Consider the following 20,014-nt stretch of genomic DNA (forward strand, 5'->3'; position numbering starts at 1 on the left):
GAATAGAAACAGGGCATAGCTTCATACTAAGTTTAGTAGATTTTTTAATTCTGCAGATTTCAGGACTCGTAAAAAGATAACAGAAAAATATATAGATTTAGCTACGAAAAGATGTTGATATCAGAATATTGATCAGAATGTTGATAATAAAACACAGAATAAAAAAGCAACTAATTTCTTTTTATATTTTTATAGGGAAAAACAAGATTTATATAAAAAGATAATTAATATAAAATACATAGTTAAAGATAAAAGTTTATTTTTTACTTTTTTCTAACATTTGTTTTCTAGTAACTTATTTTAAAACTTAAAAGAAAACTTTTAAATATTTTTCTATAAATTATATCTAGTTACTTCTTCCCAAACATTTAAAAAGTTTCAAACATTTTTTGGTATATTTCTGTTGTCGGGACTGGATTCATATGCATGTATGTATATACGCATGTGTGTGTATAATACAAAAGCACCCATTTTTCTCCGAAAGAGAAACTTATTTTCAAATTGTATTTTTATATTCTCTATGTAACCAGCATGATCAGAATCTTCTTGTGCTTGATTTAAATCAATCAATCAATGACTACTCAATGACTTTTATCATTGTTCCTCTAAAAAATAATGTTCACTGAAATTTGCCATCATCATGTACAATAAGTTCTTCAGATATTTGCTCATTTCTTTCGCATAATGAAGCAATTTTTCGGCATTACTACTATATTCATATTTAATTCATAAATGTCACCATTATCATACTCTGTTTCAATAAAAAGGAAATATGATGGTAAGTAATGTCACTTTACCAAGGTGGACCTGAAAACAAATGTTTTTAATTCCAAAGTTTTGTGACTTCATTGCCTTATTAAATGCAAATTTCACTATTTACATCTTTACAAAATTTTTAAGTTTCCTGCTCCATTAACTTTATTTTTAACAAAAAAAAATCTATACATTATCACTTTTATGTCAAGAAATTCATTATTTTCTGCCATGATCCCCTTTCTGTAGTTTTTTTTTTTTTTTTTTCTAGTATTGAAGTGCAGCCCCTCAAAAAAGAACCGTCCATAAGAGTTTGCGAATACACAGTAATGCTATATATGTAGCACACTGGTTGCTATAAGGTCTGTGAAGCATTCTGTTCATAGTACATTTTCAGAGCTGATGCTCAACTTGAGTAAATATGAATGCAGGAAATGGATGGGCTTGGACATTTTATGATTGAAAACAAGTAGCCAAGTCGACAGACTAACTGCATTTCATTTGACATTTTTAACACATTCAAACTTGTATCTTGTGTATTAATAAATGATGATGGAAAGTGTGTATAAAACCAACATGATATTTCATTAATAATATTTATTAATAGAAAATTTGCTACAAAAAATAGATTATATTATACTTTATTATCATTAATGGGAAATCTGCATTTGCAAGTGTTTATGATTTGGTGTGTATTCAGACATGTATAATGATAATAATCTTCAGTGTGACAATCATTAAGTAGGGTAAAATGTTTAGCATGTGTAAATTTTAAATATGTATAAGTATCTAGACCTAAAATAAAGAGTAGATATATTCACATCATTTGGTGATATTGAGATACTTCGGTACTCTTCTGTTATCAGGACCAGATTCAGAAGTATATGTGTGTATGTATGTGCATGCATATGTGTGTGTACACTAGCCAATGAATTAGAAACCTTTGAGATTTCCATTTGAATGTGTGCTAGGGATGAAGTATGTAATTTTTTTTTATGACGTGCGTTACACGTGGCTAGAATGCAAGTATAAGTAAGGTGTAAGAGTGCTTTCCACGATTTTACGATTTCATGTGCTTTCAAGTTTCTTCACGATGAATGAAGTAAGTTGGGGAAAATGACAGATCTTTCATGATTTGAAAAAGGGCTTATTGTTGGTGCACATTTAGCAGAAGCCTTGGTTTTGAAGACAGAAAATATCATTTCATTCTTAAAAACAGACATATCAAAGGTTTTCAAAAGTTGGTATCAGAACCCACAGTCCTTCTCTAGAACATGTAACTGCAGTTTGAGCACAGTTTTCTAAGCGAGTGATCAATGGTGTCTTTGATCAATTGTACGGCAGAATTGAACAGGACTTTATTATGCTTCAGTTGACACAGATCGTCAACCAAGGCTCTTCCCAACAGATTTCAGCTCGAACCATGCACAAAGGATAGGAATGCATAGCTGAGTGCCTGTGAGAAAAACCACTCATTTCTGCCCAACACTCAAGAATTTGTTTGCAGTGGTGTCAGGAAAGAAGACACTGGACATCTGAGGACTGGAAATGGGTAATGTGGACGGAAGAATCACGTTACACCTTATTTTGCACTGATGCAAAGATGTTCGAATTTGACGAGAACTCCACGAAGCCATGAAGCCACCTAGCTTTACTTGCAACTGTGGAAGTGTCTGGTGGGAGTATCATGATATGGGGCATGTTCTGCTGGCATGGAAGTGCTGCCCTGGTGTTTCTCGAGAGTAAACAAACAGCCATGAGATACCTAAATATATTGACAGATTAAGTGTCATTTTTACCCTGATGGCAACAGATATTTCATGGATGATTAATGCACCTATATGTCAGGCCAGAAGTGTTCAAAGTTGGTTCGCTGAACATCAGACTGACATCCAACACCTCCCCTCGTCACTGCATAGCCCGGATCTTAACCCCATAGAAAATGTGTGGGATATGGTGCAAAGACGCATCCGACAGCACTCTCCACTTCCATCTAATTTACATGATCTAAAAAACTGCATAGCCAATGCATGGCATTCTCTGGATGTAAATGCACTCCAGAAGCATGTAGACTCGATGCCCTAATAAATCAGAGCAGTTATCATGCAAAAGGTGTTCCAATAAAATATTGATCTTGGGCTTCTAATTCATTGACCAGAAAGTGTATCTACATACATATATAAAATATTGATCTTGCGTACTCCTGGTAGTTCGGTCCGAGGTTCGAATCCTGCGAACAGGTTGGCTGCATGGGCGTTTTCGTGGTTTTCTCCATGTGTAACGTGTATACGAGTCAGTTTCCCTTAGAAACTCATCCATGAAGGCATCCTCCCTTTAGGCAGATAGCCCTCGAAGCTTTGCCATAATCACACACACACATTTCTGGACCCAGCCCCCTGATAAAACAGTACTGATACTTTTCTAGACCGATGTATTTCCTAAAATCTACACAATATACAATACTATTTCCCTATATTATATGTCGTATATATCTCTAATAATATTGTATACTATTTTCTAATAGTATATCTATATAATACTATTTCCTAAAATCCTCTTCTTGTTCTCTCTGGGTTGTAAAGTTCTCTATTGGTAAAGTTATAATTTCATTTTCTCATCCCCCCCCAATTTTAAATGTATCAGAAATATTTGTGGCAATATGCTTTGTATTTAAACCCTTTTCAAAAAAGAAATGTCAAATACTACACAATAACTTCTCAAAATCATGATACAGGATTGCAAAATATTCAGTCACTTCAGTTTTAATTTCTGTAACGTATTTCTCAGTGTTGTAATTATAATTTTGATCTTTTAATGTGTAATCAAATATATCTGGAAAGAAGGTGCAAACGGTTTTGCTGAAGCTCTTCTACTTGTATAATAAATTTTGTTTTGTATTCAATAATGCTACTGATTAGTTCAGTTATTGCATCGTCTATTTTTCCTCACGTGGCATAACAATTAAGTTTCGCTAACAAGTTTTATTTAATTTACATCTTTTGCCTCATTTCACCATGAGGTTTGCTAGTTCTAGAATTTAAGTAGATTTGAGGGGCAAGCAGTTCTACTATAAAATAAGATTAGCTAACAGCCAATATGTGAGAATTTCAGCATTTAAACCTGCCACAGAAATTCTCTCCTGGTCAGGTGCCATTGTCTCAGACTAACAGTTACAAGATAAATTTGGTTTGGTAAGTTAGAATTTTAAGAAAGTCACTGTTAGATCTTAGGTAAATGTTGTAACCTCTCTTAGAATAAGTTAAATACTGTAAATAGGAACAGTTTTCACTTTTGTGTTGCATTACTTTAATTTAGCCCTTGCAAGTGGTGAGATAGAATATATTTAAAGCATATCTGCATCTGTGGCTTTAAGAATTTAGTTATTCTAGTGGTGACGACTCGCCCAAAAAATCTATGTAACACCCAATTTAATTTGCAAGTGAGATTAATAAGCCCCAGGCAAGTGTTACATTTCTAAATATAAATCACTCAATTTTGATGTAAGTTTTGTAATAAATGCTAGATTACTGAGCCAAATTTCATCATTTAAATTTTCATATTCTCGATCTTGCTCTTGCAGAATTTTTTTTACCTAAATTAATTTAGTTATTCTAGTGGTCATGAAGTCATTGCAGAAACTGACTTCTCCTTAACCACTGTGCATCAGTATGAAATAATAATTCTGCTCTTAATCAAGTTGCAACAGGAAGAGACACTGTTTGAGGGGACTGCCTTGAATTACTGTCTTAGTTGGGAACTGTATTAGTATTTTGAAAACTATTCTCATTATTTCTTTTTTAATATTTTTCTGGTTAACACTTGTTGGTGAATTATATAGTGGTAGCTAAAAAAATATGGGAATTCGTCATGATTTTGCCATTTATAAATTTACTTATGAGCCATATCATTGCTCCTGCTTCATCTGTTGCAAGTGAAACTAATTTAAAAAGTGATACGGTCAAAAGTCATTAATTCGGACACTCATAATCCGGACCTCAAAACTACGAACCTTCTACGCATGCATCGCGTTCACGCATGCGCACAGGCATTTAAGAGTGCTCGTAAGACCTTTACGGCTGCAAATATGTTTGTGCGCATGCGCGTTTAATGTGTAACGGAGGTATAAGCTAAGCTAAAATTATCTAATTCAGTTAATGTTGCAGATTGCGTTGTTCCTTAATCTTCAAATTGGATCCGGCTTATTTTTTTTTGCAGACTGTTAGAGCAATTTCATAAAAGTAAGCTTGAACTTTCGATTATGTCAAATAGAATTTCCGATATAAATTTACTAATATGTAATTTGTATCTACAAAGCGAAAGTATGTTTTGAAATCCGAAATCTGTTTATCAATTTCACGCTGCGGATTCGAAGTTGATCTGTCAGCACTATCGTTATCTTCAGGGCAGATGTTTTTATTTTATTTGGCTTATAATTCCTTACTAAGTGTAGTATTTCATCTCGATGTACTCCGTCTTTGATATGATTTAAATCAAGTTCCTCGTCATTATAATTAATTTGCTTCCGATAGTGAAGAAAGTGACCCAGAGGTTATTAAAAACAAAAACATTTCGATTGACAAATTAGTCGGTATTCTCAACACAGCAATTATACGACTTGAACAGCGGAACTTTGTAACTAAACAAGAAATTATGTCTGTTTAATAGAATTAAAGAGAAAGTATTATCACATGAAACGAAGCAACTTACATTGAAAGAAATGTTTAATAAAGTAAAAAAATAAATATTAAGCTTTTTCTTTTTGTAAATTTTGATACCCTTTAGATCATAATTGTTCTTTATTTCATAGATCCGGAAAAATCGATAATCCGGAATCGCCGAAGTCCGGACGAGTCCGGATTAACGACTTTTGACTGTAGTTTCAAATTAAAGAGAAAGGTTTCTAAAAAGTTGAGTATATCTATACATCTAGTTCTCTCTTTCAGAGAGAAATTATACCAAACAATTCTTGTTTAGAAGTATAATCTCTTAATGCCACATGAATAAATATAAGCAATTGTGTTGTGTCGCTTACATTTGCCAATTCATCAAACTGAAGGGGAAAACATGAATGTCTACTAATGTCATTATATACCTGTTCTCTTACATTTTCACTTATTTTCTCAATCTGTCACATCACATTATTTCAAAATAATTGTAGATTTTTAATTGCACCAATAGTTTCAATTTTGATCTTAAATCATTAAACAGTGAATCTGTGATTTCCATGAAAATTTCTTATTCCCCATTAGAAAGTGATTTACATTTTTTGCTAACAAATGGCTTACACTGAGCAATGCAAGAGTCACTGCATGTGATTTCAATATGGCCTTTATAAAAACATTTTATAATTAAGCTCTTAACTAAGCCTTAAGATCCCTATTTTTTCCCTAATCTGCCTGATATTTGTTATGTATAGTTAAAAGATGCCTCCAGGTTACCCTTTTTAGTAATTGCTGCAGAGGCACTGCGTATTAAGTAACATTTATCATTCATGATTGTAAAAACATAATCCATTTTACATGAAAATAATAAATCTTCGATTTCTTGCTTTACTATTTATTTTAACGTGTATTGAAATTCAAAAGAAGTAAACATGTAGATTATTTTAATTTGAAGCATAGAAAGAAGGTACTTAAAGCAATACTACATAACAGTAGTGTTAAGAAATTCTGACACTTTTTCCAGAAACATTAATACAGTATTACCAGTATTGTGCATACTAAATACTAAACAAAAAATACAGGAATTCCAACTTATGTATTTGCTATATTAAGGATTAAAAGAGAGTGCACTGAGAAGCTCACTAAATAACATGTTGGACAACATGCAAATTACAAGAGACATAGGATGCTGCTTTCCCACTACCTTGACAGCTGTTGGGAAAGACAACTTATCAATGTCAACTTTGATACTAAAGGAGCCAAAAACTACCTGTCCTTATGAGTCACTTAGTTGCACTTATGAGTTGAAATCGTCTCCTGCCAGCTGTGATTGACTTGGCCATTCCTGCTATATATCAATGAGAGACTGTTCAGGTTATGGTGGTTCTACTATGCTATAGGATTTGTTTAGTTGGCATTCAGTGGGGTTCCTGTTGCATCTGCAAGTGTCTTTAACAGGTGAATGCTATGTCCAAATCCTTTCAGATGAGTTACACCTATGAATGCTTTGTGTTCATTCTATGGGTTTGATCCCACTGAACATTTGAAGACTAGAAATGAAAGCTTGATCTTGCACAGAATCTAAGTATTTCAAAACTAAATTCTGGTTCTGTGTAGACAGTCTGATGATTTAATGCCCTGTCTTAGTCTTCCAATGAAAACAACTCTGAACTCATAAGAAGGTTTAAAATAAACCTTTTATTAGAACTTAATAAGGCCTGTATAATTAACAGAATAACGTCACTGCTTTTTGCAGGATTTAATAGAATGTGAAACTTAAACTGAATTATACAATTCCCATGGCAAACTGTAAGCTTTAGCTCAAGCCCTCTATTCACATGAGTAAACATGGCTAGCAAAAAGCTAAAAAACTAATTCAAGTAAATATAAGAATTAGGCAAAAATAGTTTGGAGAAAGTCAGTGATCGCAACCAAACACTCTCTTAACTTCAAGAACTCTCTTCTTATATATTATATTAACTAATTTGCATTTTGATGGAAACATGGCCTTTGAAAAACAAGGCCATCCAGTTCTCTCATGACATCACCATGAGGAGTGCGAAGAAACCTCTCTCCCCGACTGAAAGCAAGTGAACTCACAGCACACTTATTTATCAGCAGAAGATAATTTTATGTTATTCTGATGTAAAGTAAATAGGAGATTATTGAGTAAGTGATGCTATCTTAAAATTTACAGTCAAAAGTCGTTAATTCGGACACCCATAATCCGGACCTCAAAGCTACAAACTTTCTGTGCATGCGTCACGTTCATGCATGCGCACAGGCGTTTAAGAGTGCACGTAAGACCTTTACGGCTGCGAATATGTTTGTGCGCATGCGCGTTTAATGTGTAACGGTGGTATAAGCTAAGCTAAAATTATCTAATTCAGTTAATGTTGCAGATTGCGTTGTTCCTTAATCTTCGAATTGGATCCGGGTTATTATTTTTTGCAGAATGTTAGAGCAATTTCATAAAAGTAAGCTTGAACTTCCGATTATGTCAAATAGAATTTCCGATATACATTTACTAATATGTAATTTGTATCTACAAAGCGAAAGTATGTTTTGAAATCCGAAATTTGTTTATCAATTTCACGCTGCGGATTTGAAGTTGATCTGTCAGCACTATCCTTATCTTCAGGGCAGATGTTTTTATTTTATTTGGCTTATAATTCCTTACTAAGTGTAGTATTTCATCTCGATGTACTCCGTCTTTGATATGATTTAAATCAAGTTCCTCGTCATTATAATTCGCTTCCGATAGTGAAGAAAGTGATGCAGAAGTTATTGAAAACGAAAACATTGCGATTGACAAATTAGTCGGTATTCTCAACACAGCAATTATAGGATTTGAACAGCGGAACTTTGTAACTAAACAAGAAATTATGTCTGTTTAGTAGAATTAAAGAGAAAGTATTATCACATGAAACGAAGCAACTTACATTGAAAGAAATGTTTAATAAAGTAAACAAATAAATATTAAGCTTTTTCTTTTTGTAAATTTTGATACCTTTTAGATCATAATTGTTCTTTATTTCATAAATTACGGTTTCATATTTTTAATTTTGTAATTTCTGCATGCCATCTTGCCAGATTTAAACTGATGATCTATAATCCGGAATAATCGATAATCCAGAATTGCCGAAGACCTGACGAGTCCGGATTAACAACTTTTGACTGTATTATATATCATGCTTTAATACTTCAAATAATCTGAGCTGATTTTTCTTAACACTTGATAAAAATTTTCATCTGGGTGATCAATAATGATTTATTTCAATCCCATTTTATTATCCATAGTTTGGATAAACTTTTCAACATGTCATAAAGAAAAATTGTTAAGCATTCAAACTGAAAACTAAACATTGCACATTATTTTTCATTTATATATAAATATGAAAACTATGTATAAAAATAGCATTTTATAAAAATGCCATTTTTCTTGCTTTTCTAAAAGCATATAATTTTGTTCAGTATGGCGATAAAATAAAAGAACGAGCATTTTCGGTTAATACATTTATTTTTTTACGCAAAATCTAGTGTAAAAAAGAATTTTTTATAATAAACTAAATATTAAAAAAGCATATTTCATCATTTATTTATCGGTATAAAAACTTTTTTTTTTTCCATTGGCAGATTATGAACAATTACAAATGTAACCCAGTCCATTAATCTATACAAGGCCAGATGTGGTGGTCTCTTTATTATGGAGGCACCTAATAGGTGGGCCACCACCGCCTTTCCTATATAGGGACAAACAGTTACAACCATGCCTTCTCCGGGATTCGAACCCAGGTCCTTCGGTATTGCAGTCAGCTTTCCTGACCACTATAGTGACAATAAAATTTTTTTTATAATAATTTTTAATGTCAGCATTATTTTAAAATGATAAATCAAATGGTGTTATGGAAATAAACCTGTTATCATTAAAATAAATATTAAACTTGCAGTGATATTCTTATAGAATAAAAACCAAAGATCTATTTTTAAGCTTTCACAGAAAATCATTTTGCTTTAGTTTTGTAGACTGTCTTTATTGAATAAATTTTTAATTAAGATATAAATTCTTTCTATTCTGTATTACTCTTTAGCTAAATCTTGACATGCCTATGCTAGAATTTATGAACATGATAATTTCTGAGCTCTCTAGATTGAAAGTTGTGTCTGTATTATGTGCGAGTTTTGATTCTTTGGCTCACCTATCTGTATACTTAAGGAATTGTAAAAGGGGAAAAATAATAATTCTGGGAAAATTTAATAGATATAATTTTTTAAAAGGGACACACTACAGAATTATAGCTTAAATTTCAAATTTGCAAGGTAGTTAGCTGAGGTTCCCACATCTCGTTACCGAAGTGCACGTGGTAGAGCCGTGGAAGTGCGCGTGGTATATCATGTTGGGGAAATTACAATGATAGTATAGGATACCGGATGTCCCTTGCAGAAGCACTTCATCCCCTCAGTATATTTTATCTTTTCTAATTATTTATTCTATTGCATCCATCTCAAAGACCATATAATCTACAGCTCTTCAAAAATTTATAATTTTGCTAATGTGTTAAGTTTTTTTTTTTTTTTTTTTTTTTTTTTTTTTTGTTAGTGGCTCACTGTCTTGAATTTTTTTGACATCTTTTTTTTTAACGGACTCTTGTTGGAATAAATCATTTCTTTCTTATAACAGTTTTTAAGCATTTCATTTGTTGATGACTAAATTAACATTTTTAGAGCTTTCTTCATACATATGTCCATTTTCACAGCAATTTTCTTTCGGTAAAAACTGCTCCTTCATCAGATTTTCTGATGTTACATTAAAAGCTGCTTTCCACTGATCTTGACCTTTCCAAATTTCTTTTTCGAAATCTGAATACATCTTTTGGACTATAATATAATTATAAAAAACAACATTTGTTACATACTTTGATGGATAAAAGAGTTTACCATGGTCTAATATGAATGAAACTTTCATTAAATGATAATTCTTTTTTTAAGGAAAGGTATTAGTAGTAACCGGAGGTACTCGGTAGGCGGAAGTGACGTCACAGAAAAGGGGCGTGGTCGCCGCCATCTTGAATCACGTGACAACCGGAAATGACGTAGATGGAATGACATCCTCAAAGTTTCGTTTTGATTCTGTGGCAACGATTTTATGTCTCAAAGTTTTTATTTTTTGTGGCATTGAATATATATTTTTAGGTTTTGTGGCAATGAGCTCTTAACCACGTGTTTGGAATGACATCACTTTTAATTTATTATTTTTAATTATTTGACATGTGATTAATATTATTTTGTTATTTGATTAATTTTTAATACGTCATTAATTTTAACTTTTTAATTATTAACTATTTAGTACATCATTATTTTACTTATTACCTTTAATGAATTTTTGTGGAAATTAATATTATTTTCCCTGAATTTTAAAAGTAACTCCACCGCTGGGATTCGAACTCGCTATCTCTGGGATGGGAGTCTAGCGCTTTACCGCTCGGCTACCTGTCCTCTTATCAGACTTGTTATTTGAAACTCTCTTTGTCCCTTTGAGTTTTTGCACCATTGATGACATAAGGCTGAAAGTCTGCGCATGCGCTTTGACATGAAAACCGCGTCACACATTTGTTTTTACACGACGGCTAGGATTTCTTTTGGCTTCTTAATCATTACTTTATTCATTGCTGTTTTAAATGTAAGATTTTCCCACGGTTTAATTTTTTTTATTATTAAGATATTTTTAATTGTTTTCAATTTTCATCTCATTCTTACTTTTTTTAAGTTATTAGTTAATTTATTAATTTTTATTTTATTTTTTTCCCTTTCCCAAACATAAATTTTATTTTTAACTTCAACAAAAGTGAATTTAAATTTTCTTTTTACTTTTTATCTTGCAAAGTTTATTTTTTTTTATATTTAATTTTTTTTTTGGTTTTACAAAAGTAATATTTATTTTTACGAATTGAATTTTTCCTTTTCACTTTTTTTATTTTGCAAAAGTTTTTTTTTTTTTTTTTTCCAAAATTTTTTCCTTTTTGTATTTTTACTTTATTTTAATTTTTTGTTTAACTTTCTTTTTGGTTTTACAAAAGTAATATTTTTATTTACGAATTGAATTTTTCTTTTTCACTTTTTTATTTTGCAAAAGTTTTTTTTTTCCCAAAATTTATTCCTTTTCGTATTTTTACTTTACTTTATTTTAATTTTTTGTTTAAACTTTTTTTTAGTTTTACAAAAGAAATATTAATTTTTCCAAATTTAATTTTCCTTTCTGCTTTTTATTTTAAAAAAAGTTGTTACTACATTTTTAACTTAATTTTTTTTACAAAAGTAATATTTAGTTTCATAATTTTAATTTTTTTGAGTTTTTTGTTTACACAAATGTTATTTTGTTACATTTTTATTTTACCCTTAACTTTTTTCCCTTGTTTTAAATACAATACGATGTTACATTTCCATTTCTCCAAAAGTAAACTTACCTACATTTCTGTGTCTTTGAAATTTTAAGCTGGAATTTACATGCATATAACTTCACTAGATAATATTTTCTGTAACATTAAGCCAATATACACAATGCTCTTTCTATATAGTTTAACTGGAATACTACATTTCTTACTTTTTTTACTACTAAGTTGGAGATACTCAGAACTTTTCCTTCTAATGCATTGTACTAACTATTAATGCCTGTATTAACTTTTTTGGCCAACTATACAAAACTTTGTTGATTCCCTTTTATATGTCTTACTTTTATTCAAAGGATTCACCAAACTATGTCTGACAAATGTAATTTTTACACTTTCCATTTACACATTCACCCTTATATTTAACTTATAAAACATATTCATGCTGTATTTCTGATTCCTTTTTCCCACAATAAATACAGACTTACACATGTTTCTTTATTGTAAGACTTACTAACTTTAAAACAAATCTTACAAGGAGCAATAAATTTTCATGGTATGAAGCCCACTCAAACCAATGCATGGAGCATTTCTATCCAGTTAAGTTTAGATACATACCAATAGTACTTCATTTTTTGTTATTTTACTCTACAGATATTTATACATATATATTCAGAACACTCCCTTTCATTCAGTAAGATTCATTTATACTACTAACACAAATTTTGCTAACTCTTTGAAATATTTTACGAAAATATCTTGTATTTTCTTGCACACATCCTACTTAAATCACCAAACATACACTGAACTTTGATTTTTCCTTCATGTGAAAACGTCACTCGGATTTTTAATATGATTCCACCATTTACCGCAGAACTTTATAAACACTACTCTATTTGAACTTATCACAGCCTAACTCTCTTAACAAGGTACAGAAGATTGAATTATATTTTAACTACAGAGAAGAATATCCACATTGTAATGAATTATTTTAAATTTGAATTATAATCACATTTTGTGAAGGAGAACTTAAAGTCTATAATACACATGGAATTAATATTCAGCCATGGAAATGAAACTTTATCGCCTTTTTCCCAATTTGGAATATAAAAATTTGTTAACTTGGAATATTTTTAACGTATTCATTGTAACTTAACTGAAAAATACTCATATTTCCCATTGTCAATAATTTATTTAGCACTGAACTCTTACAGCCTTTTGAGAACGAAATTTAATTTATCATACCTGACAAATGACTCCTACATAGTTATGATACATTACACGAAATACTGAGTAGAGTTCCAAATAATGATCTAACATAGTAATTAACAAAAAAGACCTAACACAAATAATTTTAAGATAGAAATTTCAAACTGACATTGCTTACTAATGAACTTTTACAGCTTTTTTTGACTGACATTTAACTTCTCATAGATAATAAATAAAATTACACACAAATAATTATTCAAAATAGGTAATAATGACAGAAAGTCCATATAATGATCTACTATAGTCACCAACTTTAAAAATTTTAACGCATTTCTAATATAAGAAAGACCACACTTTTTTGAAAAGCATTATTTTAATTAAACATTGGAGCCACGCAGTCCTGCACACATGCATAACATCTTTATTTATCATGAGCATGACACATAATAAGTAAATAAAATTTTTACAAAGTACGAAACACATTTCTCTTTTAACTGAACTGTACTCTTAAGAAAAATGCAGTACGTAATGCTTAGAACACCCAGGGCCACAGTTCCTCATTTCCCCACGCATTGACCAAAATATACATGTACTTTAAAATCAGTTAAACAAATTCAAATGTTAGTATTCAAAGAGGAATACTTCACAAATTAGATGAAAGAAAGGTACACAATGAACTTGAGTGAAAAATACACAAAAGCATGTAAGGACCGAGAAAAAGATGTATTCGTGGAGAACTTTTTTAAGATAAACTTGCTCTATTTTTGCACATGGGTTACATTTTGCATTTCAGATTAAGGAAACATTCAAGATAATTCCTGTATAACTAGGGATTTTATTCACACTTGTTAGTACTGTAATTTATTAGAACAGTCACAGACATATAGGACAAGTATGCCATTTCCAAGGAAAACAATTTTCCCAAGCCAGACTTTAACAGTGAAATATAAAAGGGAATAAGAATATCCCATATTTCAAACAAAATTAGTATCTGAGTATGCAAAAACATGAACAAGAAACGAATATTTTTTCTGAAAATGTTCCGAATGGTTTAAGTCAGGACTAGTTTCATGAACAGAGCATGAAAAATAATGATGAATTTTTAATTTTATTTTGTCTGTAGTACATTTACTTATGCTAAAATCTTCCATTTTGGTTGACTGTACTTTACATTCAGACCTAAGTTGATAAATCAGAGTGATTTTGTGTTTTAAAGCTTCAAATTCAGAAATACTACAACTCAAAAGCAAAAAGATTAAAACGACAAGAGAATATACTGCAAGCAAGCGAACGTGATAAATGACTTTTTGGGCTGAATTTCATGAATTCATAGATGGGGTGCAAAATTTTAATGCACTGTATATGAACTATTTTTCAAATGTATTACGATCACCAACTTTACATAGACTTTAAGTAAACATTTCATGTTAATTTACCATTTTATCTATGTATTTACTAAATTTTTGCATTTTGTTTATAAATATAATAACAAAAGGACATAAGAGAACATTTGTTTCTTGAAAATGTCCATAATTTTACCCAACTGTTATTTCTTTCATAGCTTTGAAGTAACCTATTAAACACATAGTTATCTTGTATTGACCAGACAGCCGTTGGTCTTGCCAATGTCTGAGGGAAGTCACAAAGCTAGAGAATTTGAGTAATATTTTACCAGTACGGAGAACTTCTTATGGCGTTTTCGATGAAAATTGACCGAATTTAGTAGTTCATTACTAACCTAGGAGCCTTTAACTATTTTTTTTATTCGAAAAAAACACACCAGAAATTATCATCAAGATTTTCCATACAGATATATTGTACAACTTTCCATGCCATTACATTTCAAATGAAATTTGATTCATTGTCAGATAGTTAAATGTTTGTTATTTTTTCGCATACGAATGCATTTTCGTGTCTCACATACGCTCATTACATATGATTTAACAAAATTACGAACAAGTTAGAAGTTAAATGAATATTTCCTGAAATACTGTACATTTCATTCCAGAAAGTTTACATGAGTACCTTCATTTCGAAACCCCTAATGTTTCTTTTCCTGAATTCAAAGTAAATTTTGAGTGTAGAATTTTCAGTTTTGACAGAAGTTATTTGTAAGTGGCTGTGATGTGTTCGTGTTTTCATAAACCGTTTTTTGTGAAACACCCTATTGGTAACCTTTAGAACAGTTTAAATATTACCATTTTTTACCTTACTGCCACTGCAAATCATTGAATTTTCAAATATTTTCCTTTTTTATCGTTTACAGTGCCTCGTAAAGTCTTGAGAACAAATTTTTACTAAATACTTATATCATTCGATTTAATAATTTTGTTACACGTTTGGAAGATTTAACTTCACTATCACGCTAAACCAGAAGTTAAGAAAAGAAATGTAATTGTTATCTTAGTATTCTATGGGGATAGATTAATTTTCTCTGACATTGACGTATTCGTATGTAGATAATAGAGACTTTTAACCCAGCTCATACAGACTTGGAATATTTTCTCTAAGTCACCACGATGACAGACTTGCATTGTCATAGACGTTTTTCTCGTGAAATATATTTCTTTCTTAAAAGTTTATATACTAATTTCTTTAGAAACATGTCTAAGAAAATACCTCATCTTCATAAGAAACATCAGATTTGATTTAAATTAATAATAAAATAAGAATCATTAATTTGTAAATATATTTCTCTTTGACTCAAAAGTTTCTTTATCATATTCGAAATGAACAATTAATTGTACATAACTAATATATTGTATTGATGAACCAGAGTTATATTTTACCTTACTGCATTATATTTCAAAGTGAATGTGTTTTATTGCATATTTTAATAAAATCTTAAAAGCTTAAATGAGTGTTTCATTACAAAATTTGTACTTTCTAACTTCATTCTACTGAAACGAAAACATTCATAACTTATTACGAAGAAAAAGTTTTACATATTATACTTTTTGATTAATTTTCATACCACAGTATTATCTTTGAAAATTTGTTTCCTAATCCACTGCTAATATATTACTAATTTTCGCTCTTTCAATACAATTCGTACGTGATAAAAAAACTCAGTTTAGAAACTTTTTTCCTTAACGCCTTGTATTGCATTGCTGAACCGGGGCCATGCTTTCATTTTTATTACATATCATGCGAATATTTTAAAAAAAGCATATTTTTTCCTTCTGTTAGCACAATTTTAACCAGCATTTTACTATTACAGAGACTTCTTTAGTAAAATTTCAAGGGTTAAATTGATCGTTTCATTATTAATTTTGAAGATTCTGGATATATCCTATTTAAAAGTTCATAACCGATTAGCAAAATAATTTATATATGTACTTTGTTGTCCTCTTGGTTAATTTTTAAAGCGTTTTTCAACTATAACACTTGATTTCTAGCGAAGTATCGAAATGATTATTTACTTTCCACTTTTTCCAAAGAATTTCGTAGACACATATGTTCAGTACAGAATATTTTCCTAACTTAAAAATATTATTACCAAAATAGAAAAATATGCAAAATTTTCCTAAAAATTTATATATTTGTTTTTTAAAAACATGTACACGAATATCCACATTTAATTACTTAATGTGTACTTTTCTATATCAGAACTAAAATTTCGAACGAAAATTTTTTAAATAATGTCATATTCCATAAACTGATGTTTTCTTAAAATTTTATTGTTCAGAGTGTTAGTCAATTACGATAGAATGCCGGATTTGTTCTCTTTTTTCAACATTCATATGAAATTCGGTATTCCAAATCCCTCACGCAAAATGTAATTTTTCTATCAGTAATAGGAAGACGAATGGAATAAATGCAGGTTATGCAGACATAAGATAAAAAATCTGGAAGTAAAAGACATTCTCCAGATCTAAACAATTCAGTAGAATGTGCAAATATTCATCCTATTCGAAGCTTATTTTTTCAATTACATAGAATATAAAATGTAAATTTAATAAAAAGAGATATAATGAAGATCAAGTATTCTGCAAAATCTGGATGGTAATTATACAAAATTAGTTATAGAGCAGGTTTTCGTAAAAAGTGGCTCCAGCGGAGGAGACACGCCGGCAGTCTCCTGAAACTCTAAGTGGTCATTTGATCTTCGCTCTTACGTAGAATTTACAATTCTACTTAGCTTTTGTAAGAGCAAAGATCAGGTGCTCACTTAGAGCTTCAGAAGACTGCCGGCGTGTTTCCTCCGCTGGAGCCACTTTTTACGAAAACCTGCTCTATAACTAATTTTGTATAATTACCATCCAGATTTTGCAGAATACTTGATCTTCATTATATCTCTTTTTATTAAATTTACATTTTATATTCTATGTAATTGAAAAAATAAGCTTCGAATAGGATGAATATTTGCACATTCTACTGAATTGTTTAGATCTGGAGAATGTCTTTTACTTCCAGATTTTTTATCTTATGTCTGCATAACCTGCATTTATTCCATTCGTCTTCCTATTACTGATAGAAAAATTACATTTTGCGTGAGGGATTTGGAATACCGAATTTCATATGAATGTTGAAAAAAGAGAACAAATCCGGCATTCTATCGTAATTGACTAACACTCTGAACAATAAAATTTTAAGAAAACATCAGTTTATGGAATATGACATTATTTAAAAAATTTTCGTTCGAAATTTTAGTTCTGATATAGAAAAGTACACATTAAGTAATTAAATGTGGATATTCGTGTACATGTTTTTAAAAAACAAATATATAAATTTTTAGGAAAATTTTGCATATTTTTCTATTTTGGTAATAATATTTTTAAGTTAGGAAAATATTCTGTACTGAACATATGTGTCTACGAAATTCTTTGGAAAAAGTGGAAAGTAAATAATCATTTCGATACTTCGCTAGAAATCAAGTGTTATAGTTGAAAAACGCTTTAAAAATTAACCAAGAGGACAACAAAGTACATATATAAATTATTTTGCTAATCGGTTATGAACTTTTAAATAGGATATATCCAGAATCTTCAAAATTAATAATGAAACGATCAATTTAACCCTTGAAATTTTACTAAAGAAGTCTCTGTAATAGTAAAATGCTGGTTAAAATTGTGCTAACAGAAGGAAAAAATATGCTTTTTTTAAAATATTCGCATGATATGTAATAAAAATGAAAGCATGGCCCCGGTTCAGCAATGCAATACAAGGCGTTAAGGAAAAAAGTTTCTAAACTGAGTTTTTTTATCACGTACGAATTGTATTGAAAGAGCGAAAATTAGTAATATATTAGCAGTGGATTAGGAAACAAATTTTCAAAGATAATACTGTGGTATGAAAATTAATCAAAAAGTATAATATGTAAAACTTTTTCTTCGTAATAAGTTATGAATGTTTTCGTTTCAGTAGAATGAAGTTAGAAAGTACAAATTTTGTAATGAAACACTCATTTAAGCTTTTAAGATTTTATTAAAATATGCAATAAAACACATTCACTTTGAAATATAATGCAGTAAGGTAAAATATAACTCTGGTTCATCAATACAATATATTAGTTATGTACAATTAATTGTTCATTTCGAATATGATAAAGAAACTTTTGAGTCAAAGAGAAATATATTTACAAATTAATGATTCTTATTTTATTATTAATTTAAATCAAATCTGATGTTTCTTATGAAGATGAGGTATTTTCTTAGACATGTTTCTAAAGAAATTAGTATATAAACTTTTAAGAAAGAAATATATTTCACGAGAAAAACGTCTATGACAATGCAAGTCTGTCATCGTGGTGACTTAGAGAAAATATTCCAAGTCTGTATGAGCTGGGTTAAAAGTCTCTATTATCTACATACGAATACGTCAATGTCAGAGAAAATTAATCTATCCCCATAGAATACTAAGATAACAATTACATTTCTTTTCTTAACTTCTGGTTTAGCGTGATAGTGAAGTTAAATCTTCCAAACGTGTAACAAAATTATTAAATCGAATGATATAAGTATTTAGTAAAAATTTGTTCTCAAGACTTTACGAGGCACTGTAAACGATAAAAAAGGAAAATATTTGAAAATTCAATGATTTGCAGTGGCAGTAAGGTAAAAAATGGTAATATTTAAACTGTTCTAAAGGTTACCAATAGGGTGTTTCACAAAAAACGGTTTATGAAAACACGAACACATCACAGCCACTTACAAATAACTTCTGTCAAAACTGAAAATTCTACACTCAAAATTTACTTTGAATTCAGGAAAAGAAACATTAGGGGTTTCGAAATGAAGGTACTCATGTAAACTTTCCGGAATGAAATGTACAGTATTTCAGGAAATATTCATTTAACTTCTAACTTGTTCGTAATTTTGTTAAATCATATGTAATGAGCGTATGTGAGACACGAAAATGCATTCGTATGCGAAAAAATAACAAACATTTAACTATCTGACAATGAATCAAATTTCATTTGAAATGTAATGGCATGGAAAGTTGTACAATATATCTGTATGGAAAATCTTGATGATAATTTCTGGTGTGTTTTTTTCGAATAAAAAAAATAGTTAAAGGCTCCTAGGTTAGTAATGAACTACTAAATTCGGTCAATTTTCATCGAAAACGCCGTAAGAAGTTCTCCGTACTGGTAAAATATTACTTAAATTCTGTAGCTTTGTGACTTCCCTCAGACGTTGGCAAGACCAACGGCTGTCTGGTCAATACAAGATAACTATGTGTTTAATAGGTTACTTCAAAGCTATGAAAGAAATAACAGTTGGGTAAAATTATGGACATTTTCAAGAAACAAATGTTCTCTTATGTCCTTTTGTTATTATATTTATAAACAAAATGCAAAAATTTAGTAAATACATAGATAAAATTGTAAATTAACATGAAATGTTTACTTAAAGTCTATGTAAAGTTGGTGATCGTAATACATTTGAAAAATAGTTCATATACAGTGCATTAAAATTTTGCACCCCATCTATGAATTCATGAAATTCAGCCCAAAAAGTCATTTATCACGTTCGCTTGCTTGCAGTATATTCTCTTGTCGTT

General features: G+C 30.2%; 2 protein-coding genes across 3 annotated transcripts in view; one reads left to right on the forward strand and one right to left on the reverse strand.

The window, feature by feature from the left end:
* LOC118204936 (uncharacterized) overlaps positions 1 to 9,380 on the forward strand; it is an 87,778-nt gene extending 78,398 nt beyond the window's left edge. Inside the window, exon 3 of the mRNA XM_085824251.1 lies at positions 1,025 to 9,380. Within this exon, the coding sequence (XP_085680377.1) occupies positions 1,025 to 1,097 (73 nt within the window). The 3' untranslated portion in view covers positions 1,098 to 9,380. The remainder of the gene's footprint in view (positions 1 to 1,024) is intronic.
* LOC118204938 (histidine triad nucleotide-binding protein 1-like) overlaps positions 1 to 20,014 on the reverse strand; it is a 62,181-nt gene that overhangs the window by 18,942 nt on the left and 23,225 nt on the right. The window lies entirely within an intron of this gene.

This window comes from Stegodyphus dumicola, chromosome 1, assembly GCF_044657685.1.
Source record: "Stegodyphus dumicola isolate Sdum_Otavi_A_Nest chromosome 1, ASM4465768v1".
Lineage (NCBI taxonomy): Eukaryota > Metazoa > Arthropoda > Arachnida > Araneae > Eresidae > Stegodyphus > Stegodyphus dumicola.